Source organism: Tetrahymena thermophila (genome assembly GCF_000189635.1).
Source record: "Tetrahymena thermophila SB210 genomic scaffold scf_8254748, whole genome shotgun sequence".
Lineage (NCBI taxonomy): Eukaryota > Ciliophora > Oligohymenophorea > Hymenostomatida > Tetrahymenidae > Tetrahymena > Tetrahymena thermophila.
In genome coordinates, this window is record NW_002476508.1 from 27,877 (window position 1) to 38,071 (window position 10,195).

The 10,195-nt window shown below is 23.9% G+C and overlaps 3 protein-coding genes across 3 annotated transcripts; all 3 read left to right on the plus strand. All coding sequences in view use genetic code 6, as the record gives it.

Annotated features, from left to right (window-relative positions):
- Positions 1–775: 775 nt before the first annotated feature.
- TTHERM_00705120 (hypothetical protein) lies at positions 776–1,231 on the plus strand (the record flags this gene model as incomplete). Its single annotated transcript, XM_001010941.1, has 1 exon — positions 776–1,231. The coding sequence occupies one exon, from the start codon at positions 776–778 to the stop codon at positions 1,229–1,231; it is 456 nt and encodes a 151-aa protein (XP_001010941.1).
- Positions 1,232–1,347: 116 nt separating this feature from the next.
- On the plus strand, positions 1,348–1,851 carry TTHERM_000705122 (hypothetical protein; the record flags this gene model as incomplete). The annotated part of the gene is made up of 1 exon (XM_012796302.1): positions 1,348–1,851. The coding sequence occupies one exon, from the start codon at positions 1,348–1,350 to the stop codon at positions 1,849–1,851; it is 504 nt and encodes a 167-aa protein (XP_012651756.1).
- A 2,725-nt stretch (positions 1,852–4,576) lies between these two features.
- TTHERM_00705140 (B-box zinc finger protein) lies at positions 4,577–9,315 on the plus strand (the record flags this gene model as incomplete). The annotated part of the gene is made up of 5 exons (XM_001010943.3): positions 4,577–4,764; positions 4,877–6,206; positions 6,618–9,013; positions 9,109–9,143; positions 9,209–9,315. Exons 1-5 carry the CDS (start codon positions 4,610–4,612, stop codon positions 9,313–9,315), a joined length of 4,023 nt encoding a protein of 1,340 aa, XP_001010943.3. The 5' UTR covers positions 4,577–4,609.
- Positions 9,316–10,195: the final 880 nt, after the last annotated feature.

The following is a 10,195-nucleotide window of genomic DNA, read 5'->3' on the forward strand; positions in this document are numbered from 1 at the left end:
TGGATGGGGAAGAAAACTAAATAATTAAATGAATAATAATTGCGGGTGACTTAAAAACCTCATTAATTACTTCAAGAGAATTGAAGCAAATCAAATAGATAAATATGAATGAATAATATCACTGTCTATGGGATATGGGAGAGTTATTATTTTAGTTAATTGCGCCTGATAAGTGGGGGGGAATAGTAAAATGAAAAAAAGAAAGAACCAAAGTATAAAGATTTACAAATGTAAACTTTTTTTAATTATTCTACTTAGCTTTTTTTGTTTATTTGCTTTGTTTGAATTTGCCTTGTGATTTTGGTTATGCTAAATAATTTTAAAGTAAATAAGTAAATATATATATATGTATGTATGCATATTATTAATGAAAATATGAATGTATGATTGATTTATTTATTTATATATTATCGAATGATTTAATGATTGATTAATCCCCTCGTTTCATTTAGATTAATAGAGCAGGTAGGTTAATAATAAAATCAACTTTTTAGTTCCACAAAATCAATCTTCCTTTGTTTGATTTTATTTAAAAAGAAACATAATCACTCTTTAAAATTCATTTACCGAAATTTCAATGATTTAATTCAATTTAATTTAAATTTGCGATAACTCTAATCAGTGAAATAAATAAATAATTAATTAATTAATTAATAAAATAATAAAACAAAAAACAGACTTCAAAAAAAAGGACAAACAAAAAACCCTACCTTGATATTACATACTGTATCCTCACATATCTAACTAAGGCTGCAATAATATTCTAAATAAAGAAATGAATATCTCTGAACTCCTCATCTAAGACTACCAATCAAAGTTTGAAGAACTTGATGAATGCGAATTGATGGAAAGATACAACCACATTTAGAAGTCTAACTATTTGAAGAATATCTTAAGATCATTCTACGTCTTTATGCTCAATGAAGGTGATGAAATAGTCATAGAATCTATAGTTTAAGATTCTTCCAAGACTATCAATTAAATTCGTAAAGAATTTAACGCCTTTATAAAGAACAAAAAGCTCAACTAGTCTACCTTAGTTTCTTTCATGAAAAGCAAGAGATTCAGTCAAATCCTCTACTACTACTTATGTTACTACAGCTACGATTGGATTATGAAGGGATCTATCTCTGATATAGAAACACACATCCTCTGTATCACTTACATGAAGAAATGTCTTAAATCTGACTCTCTCCTCAGCCAAATCAAGGTTTACAAGAAATAACTATGAATCCTAATTGAAGGAGAAAGACACAACAGTTTGTCTCTCTTCAGTTGAAGATTCTTCTTTTAAGAACTCTTCTTTCTTTACTTGCATTTTCTTTGCAACCAACCTACATCTTTTTTATGATAAAAATCTTTTCTTATCTTTAAGCGAGCCAATCTTTCTGCTCGTGTTTTTTAAATGCAACTCTTACAACTATAATAAAGCTTTCTTAATCACCTATATACATCTTCTTATAAATTAATTAATATAAACATACATATATATATAATAAATCTTTCTTAGTACCTTCGCTATTCTTTAGAAGGTCCAATGCTTTATAATTTCTTAGCTAGCTTCTTGCTCAATCCTTCTTTCTTGGAGCAATTTACTTTTACTTTCACTAATAACACCAATTTCTATTATAACCAACTTCGGAGAATAACCGGCCAAACCCTTCTGTTTTATCCAAAAAAACTCAAAATTATAAAATCAATAATATCAAGTTAATCCTACCATAAATAAATAAATAAATAAATAAATAAATAAGCAAGGCTAAAAGTCATCTAAATATACTTAATAATATATAAAATAATACTATGCAATTAAATTTCTGCCTGAAAAAATAACCAGCCAGAGGCATTTGAGCCTAGATAAGTAACATTAAGTTGAATTCAGTAAATAAGAATAATTAATTAGATCCTTTCTTAAGCATATTGCATAATTACAAACTTTTTTTACCTAAAAATAAATTGATTAATCAATTGATTGATCTATTAAAAAATAAAAATATACATTTATATCTATCTAATCCAACCTTTACATAAAATCAATCACAACAATAATAAATAAATAAAATTAACATATAAAAAATTGCTAATTGTATCCCAAAATTTGTTCATTCATTCATTCATTAAAATATTTGTGTTGCAAGTTTTATAGCTTTCAAAATTAATTTTAAAACTTCTTTTTTATTCAATTTAATTATTTCTTGAATATCAAGAAAACTGAGCATAAATGATATATAAAAATATCTCTTTTGGTAGAATATAGTTTAATAACAAAGCTAAGCCATACAAAACAAAGCTAAATAGAACACAAACAAACAAACTCGAATTCTTCACAAAAAGAGAAAACATTAAAAAAAAATACTTTTGTATAATTTAATAATTTGATATCAAATTTTTTAATTTTTTAAATAGTCCATAAATTTGAAAAACTGAGTAAAGAGAGCAATCACAGTATTTGTAAAGTATTGTATTATTTTTTATCTTGATTTTTTTAAGATAATGTCTCATGCTTTAAATAATTTATGGATATTGTGCATGAAATTAGTAAACAGTAAATATTAAAAAGATTAACATAGAAATCAATTAATTTTCCTCAGACATAATTTATCAGATTTGATAAATATTATTTTGATTAGTAAAAATAGGAGAAGTGGAATTATTTAAATAAAAAAACAAACAAATAAATATAGTCTGATTAAACATTATCTTAATACTAAGTTATTAAAAATTATCAATAAACCATTTTTTTTTTAAATGATAAACAGCAAATAAGCTTTGCAATTAACGACAACTTATTAAAATTATTTATTTACTTGGTTTATATTTTCTTTTCGATATAGCTTACAATAAAATTTTCGATAAAGCCAAGAAAAATAATAAATTTAATTATCAAATCAAACAAAATAATCACTTTCGCTATTTTATTGATTTATAAAAGATTTAAATATATCTCAGTTTTGTTAATAAATATAAGAAAATTTTAATTATCTTATTAATAAATATTCAAAAAGTTACCTTTATTCGTAATATATTCATTCTCTCATTTCTTCCCATAAAAAGATTGAATCAATGCTTGATCGCAAAATATTTAATTTGAGAGTATTTCCAAAAAATGTATTTAATTAAATATTATTTTATAATTCATTTAACTACACTTGATTTGATTTAGATAAAAAAACAATTAAAAAAAATACTTTATTTGAATACATTTTTATAAGTGGACAAAAAAATTATAAAGATTTAGAGGAAAATGATTGATTAATTTTATATATGTATGTAATGTTATTTGATTTGATTAAATGACTGACCGACTTTTCAATTTTAATTTTATTTTACCAAATCAGAATGAAATAAAAAATAAATGTATATCTTACAATTTATTAGAGACTACTTTGTTACTTATTTAGTTAGCTTAGATAGCTAGAGATGTGGCTAGTTTTTATTTTACATGAAAAGTTAATTGAAATAGAATCTTACATCAAATAATTTACTTTTAAATTAGCTATTCAAATTAAAGGCAATTGCCATTTACAATTTCTCATTCTTAAAAAAAAATTTATTTTCATTTTATCTAAGTTGATTAGATAGAAATCCTACATTCATTTTTACCTTTTTAAATATACTTCTATATTAGAAAAAAGAAATTGATAATTGTAACACAAAAAGTTGAATATTATTTTTTGCTTTGAAGCCTTTATGTGATATTAGCTAATTTTTGATTCTCCCTTTCCCCAAAGTGCTTTAAACGAATGAATAATAAATGAGAGAACTTAGTTATATATATAATAAATTTTTAGATATTCAGTGATTATTACAAATTTTGATTAAATTTAATTAAATTTTTTATAATTTCTATAAGAAATTTTTTTAATTAAATTCAATCAAATATGACATCAATTATATCATTCTTTTCAATAATAATATATTTTTTTTCTCATTCTTTAGCAATTATAGAGGACTGACTATACATAAATATATTTATAATTTCGCTCCAAATTCAACATATCGTAATCAAATCAGTCTCACTGACTATTTTTATATCTGATCGTTCACTTTTTCCTACAAATTTAAATATGTTTTTACTGATTTGTAATTTATTATACAAAATCTAATTGATTTATAATTATAATTATTTATATTACGAAATTATTAATTAATTAAAAGGAAAATTTAATAATTGGCCTCCTATCAAACAGAAATTATTGCTCTTATTATTTATTTTTTTATAGATAGATTATAGGCAGATTTACAAATTTATATAAAATTATGTTCTTTTAGCATTTGATTATCTTAATATTTTTCAAATTCTATAAGTAGTAACATTTAATTAAACAATAGACTTTAATCAATAAAATAAATAAAATGAGCTAAATATTTCAAGAAAATTAACGATCCTAATTTTGATTTCTTAAATATTTGTTCGGAGTGTGTAGGAATTAGAAATAAACATCATTCAAAAATATATATTCAAGAATTTTCAATATTTTTAACGAATATTTCTAATTAAATTATCAAATCCATTTAATCAGTCTATTGATATTTTGTTTCTTTGTTTGTATGTTTATTTCTTCTTTTTTAATACTTCGAAAACAATAAATAGATAGAAACGAAAATAATGTTCAGATAAGATCCTTATTCTAAGATTCAAGGATAGTTTGATTAAAATTGTTCATTTTGCAATACTCGAGTAGTAGATCCACTTGTTTTAAACTGTAATCATGAAGTCTGTTTTAGCTGTGCATGCTAAAAGGAAAAAATATGCTAGAATTAGTATTGCATTATTTTTACTATCCTTTAATATGTTTTATGATGCTTATCTAAATTTGCAAATTATTCATAAATATTAATATAATTTTTATTTTGAAATAACTTAAATAAATAGATAATCAGCATTTATTGAATGCATTGTTTGCAAAAGTTGCACTTTCATTAATCAGCTTCATTTTTCTAGTAGTCGCAATAAATAGATTAGCCATGGATTTAATATACCATATGAATAGCAAGAAAAGTAGAAAAATAATAATGATAGCAACTTTTAGGTTAGAGGAGAGTGCAATTTCATTAGAATGGCTAGACAATAAAGTAGTCTAACTAATCTTCATAGTAAAAGCAGTAATGAATAATCTTATGCCATGGATAAGTGCATGAATTATTTAGAATTAGGATAAAAGGATAAAAGCTATAATTTAGATTAAAACTCATAACTATCTTAAACTGCTATAAAACAAAGTTATAATTAAAATATTTTACAAAAATGCTAAGCAATCAAGAAAAATAACAATTAATCTGCATCACCAAAAGTGATAGGAAGATGCAGTAGTGAATCTAAATTAGTAAAACCAACTCAAAATATGAATAACAGCAATAACTACAATAACAATAATAAAAATTGTAATGTTATTAATAGCGCTCAAAAAATACCAAATTTCAATTAATTAAAGTCTAACTAGAATCCATCCTCATCCTATCTTAATATCTTCTCAAGTCGCTAAAACTAGCAACATTAGCAGATGCCTTTCTAATAAGAAAACTATGAAAACAGGTCACTGAAAAACAACTGCATAACTCCTGAAAAGATAACTGAAAAGTTATTAGACATGTCACTAGTAGACTCTTCAAATAGATGCAAAAGTTAGAGAAATTACACAATCAGCCCAAATAAATTTAATGCTGAATCCCCGATATATCAACAGAATAATACTTACCAGAAGCCTTAATTAAGCAGCGATAAGTTAGAATAATAAATTCCTATACTTTAGGACTAGATGCTAAAATAGAAGAACAACGATTCATTAAATTAAAATTGCCTTACTTAAAGTTAAATTAAGAAAAATAATATAGAATTAAGTGAATGTATTGAGCACAAAGAGCCATATAGCTTATTTTGTGAAACAGACAAAAGATTGTGTTGTGTGAACTGTGTCTACAAGGGATAAGGGAGCCACAAGAACCATAATGTGATGCCTTTAAAGCAGTCATTTAATTTACTAAAATAAGAACTAGGTAATTTTAAATCTAAACAAAAAGACAAGCTGCACTAAATAGACGAAGCAATCAGAATTCAAACTTTGAATAAGCAGGAAATGCTTAAGACATTTTTAAGCTTTAAAGAAGTAGCAAATAAGGAGTTTCAAAAATTGATTTAAGCTATTTAGCAGAGACAGTAAGTAGTTCTGGAGGAAATAAATTCATCATTCTCTTAAAAACTTCTAGTAATATATATTATCTGTTAGAATGATAATTAGAATTTTATCAAATTTAGATTTATAATTCATGAACTAGAAATTTGCATTTAGTTTAATAAAAAACCTGTTTTTAATTTTACAAATCCCGACACGAAAAGCTTTTAATTTAGAAACAAATCATATATTTGATCAGATATACCTATTACTATTTTACTATTAAAGGTTTCTTTTTCTTTTAAATTGATAAAAAATACAAAATTTATCTCGATCAAGTTAATGGAGCAATTTTGTGGTAAATTAAAATTTTATTACACTATGAGGGATTTGTTTGCATTTAAATAGAAAATTAATCTTATCCAAATAAAACTATCAATCCATTAAACATTATCTTAGTTAGTTAGTTTCGCCGATTTCATTAATATTTTAAATTTTAAATAGGAAACTGATGACAACCTTAAGTAACTTTAAGAAATTAGAGTAGAATTCAAAAACTTTAAAGAGATAGATAGCTAATTAAAAAACGGAAATTTCTAACAACAAGTTAAGGTTTATTCTGCAAAATAGTAGCTTTCTAAATCTCTTAAAGTATTTGAGGGGATATAAATTATAGAAAATACCAAAGAAGAAATAAATTTATTTGATTTCTAAACTAAGCACCAACTATTACAAGATATAAACTAGCTTGGTAGAATCAAAAATACTAAAAAAATAACTCACAATTAAGCTCAACAAAAGTCCACTTATTCATCTAATTGCAATATTTTGAAATCCTCTTCCTCTTTTATTGGAAGCAACTAGAAAGCGAAAATGGAAGAAGATAACATTATTGATTTAAGTTAAATGCAACATTTAGAATAGACTACGCAAAGAAATTTAGATTTAAAGTTAAGTCTAAATGCAGCTGGTGTGAGAGCATCTCTAGAAACACCTAGTGGGTAAAACTCTGTTAATTCTAGGTAACGAAACCAATCGAATACCTAAAAATCAAATTCTCTATCACAAACAAATTTTTCAAATTAAGTTTAACAACAATAACCAAAAATAAACGTGAATTAAATAATTTAGAGTATTCCTCACACAAATAATATCTTACCCGCAAAGGACTAGATTCAAAAATAAAATAACATTACTCCTCCTTAAATGGATTATAATATGAATATTTTTGTAGCTGATCAACTTAATTAATAGAACACAGTTTAAACAGAAAGATAGTCATGCTCATCTTAAGTTTCAAAAAAAAGTTTTATGTTTAACGATAAGCCTCCTTTGAATGTAATCAAGAAACAGTAAAGCAATTTTAAAATGTAAACAACAAATGATGTAAATTTGAATGGAACACCAAACATTTAATTCAATCAATGTTTAAATAATTAAATCAAGGATAATTAAGTGAAATAAACTAAGGAGAACCACCCATCTTCCTCACTCTTTTTATCGAATGATGGAAGTTATTTAAATATTTAATCTCAAAATAATGTAAATAGAAACATGCCTTTAGAAGCTTAAACAAACAAAAGTGAGGCATCGATACAAAATTAAGTATTGTATTAGACTTAAAGTGGTCATTACTCCACTAAAAAGACTTAATACAGTTCTCTTTCTCAAAACAATCAAAATAATGGAAAATTTGCTTCACTTACAGCACAAATTAAATAAATAACTTAAAATGTTCCTGACTTTTTTGAAAATGATGACCGTGACGTCATTGAAATACAAGAAAGTGATAAGGAAAACGCATTGCAAGAGCCTGAAGAATAAATGAGATATCTTAATTCTGTAAATTCAAATTTAGAATAAAAAACTACCTAATCAAAGTAATAAGAAAATTTCAACCTTACAAAGAATTCAACTATAGTAAAACAAAGTTATTTAATTAAATCGACGACTGATGATTTTAACAGTCCAATAGTGGCTACTTTCTAATAAGAAGCAAAGTAAAGACCTTCTATCCAAAAAAATGTGCCATAAAATATTTAATAAAATAAAGTTTTTGAGGATAAAACTTATTAGATATTAAACCAAACACAGTAAAACAGCAGTTTTAACAACAATATAACAAATTCATGTCTGCTTAATATGACTCAAATGTCTAACAAGCAACAGCTAGAAAACATGAAAAATTTTTAAAACTCTTGCAACAAAAGCAATACAAGCTAAATACAAAACAAAAAAATCAATGGCAGTAAATAGTTTTTTAATGATGAAAGCATGGAAAACAGTTGTGAAGGAAACAAAGAATTAATCCAGTAACTAAATGCAGAAATACTTAACGAGAATTTTACCCTCGAAAGTGATTAAAAAAAAGTTACTTTATGTGCATAATTAATTGAAAGTAAGAATTTAAAAGTAAATGACTCTGATCAGGTTGGAAATATTAACTCACAATAATTTAATAATTATACCTGTAATAATTTCTAATAGAATAATCAATCTATTCTATTTAATTAATCAAAAATATTAGATTCTCAAAGTAGAAATTAGCTTTTAGGAATTTTACCATTCAAATTGAGATCAAGTAATCTAATTTATTCTATGAAAGAAGATAAATTATCATCAGATGATTTTCATGAAAAATGCGATGGAAGAGGACCTTACATTATTTTAATTAAAGCTAACTCATTCATATTTGGCTATTATTCTCCTATTTCATTCGTTTAATGTGATAAATACATAACATGTTCTAACAGTTTTATTTTTTCCCTAAGCAATATCTATAATACTTCGCCTTTAATATTCCCTATTAAGCAAGATAAGAAGTTCATAGCACTCTATCAGAGCATTAAGAATCCTTGTTTAGGAAGCACTCTATAGAACAAGCAAGATTTATGGATCAAGTAAAAAATAAAATCATTAATTACAATTTTCTTTAAAATAGTTACATTGAAGTCAATTTATATGAATAATATTAACATATTTTATTTAAAAATAGCTTTGATGACCCAAGAAACTCAGTCTCATGTTTAGGTATGATTGATTATTCAAATGGTCAAATTTATTTATTTATAAATATATATTTGTATAAATTTAAGGTTATGCTTACTAATTAGATGGTTAATATGAAGGAAGCAAAATATTAGCTGGGTAATACACAGATTGGAATGTGCAAGGCATAGAAGTCTACTAAATAACATAATGAAGACATTTTTAAATATAAAAATATGTAATTATAAAATCTTCTTAGCGAAGAAAAAACAGATAAACAACAAAACCATTTCTCCAAAGTTAAAATTTTTTGGAATAATTTAAGTCTAATTCCATGGATTTGAATGTAAGTGGAATAATAAATAAAGTGAAGGACTCAGGATTATTAATTATGCGAAATTAGCGAGTTGTAGAATTTTTATTTACCTGGTATTCAATTAATGGAATTAGCAGTAAGTATGATTTAATTATTTACTTACTGACTCTATTTATTTGTAAATAATATTTTGTTTTTTATTTTAATTAAAATAGAAAGAAAATTAATAAATTTATACTCCTTCTTTCTTACTCACTGATTCCATTTTTTTATTTTAAATAACCGGTCAGCTCATTTAAAAAATTATTTATCTACGCTAACTTTTGGTTAATATTTTTTTTGTTTGCTTAAACATTTTAATTTTTCAAGCTCAAGTCTATTTCATTTTATTTACTTTAAAACTGTAATTGATTGTTAAAGCAAAGCTAGTATTTCTTTTCATAAATTGTATTTTTGATAAACCTTTACTTAAAAATATAGACCTATCAATCTATAAATCAAAAATCATTATTATTTACATATTTACATATAATAAATAATCAAATTTTATAATTTGTTATCAGAATAAGTAATATTCTAGAATTAAAATAAATTTACCAAAATAATATGAATACCTCTGTAATCATTATTATTTCTTTCTAAATAATCAATTTTAGTAATAGCTTTCAATCAATTTTCTTTCCTAATTGAGAATCAAAATTCTACCATTTATTTTTCTTACGTTACTTTTTTAATGAAATAAATCATCAAAGTATGATAAATATAAGAAGATTGTGTA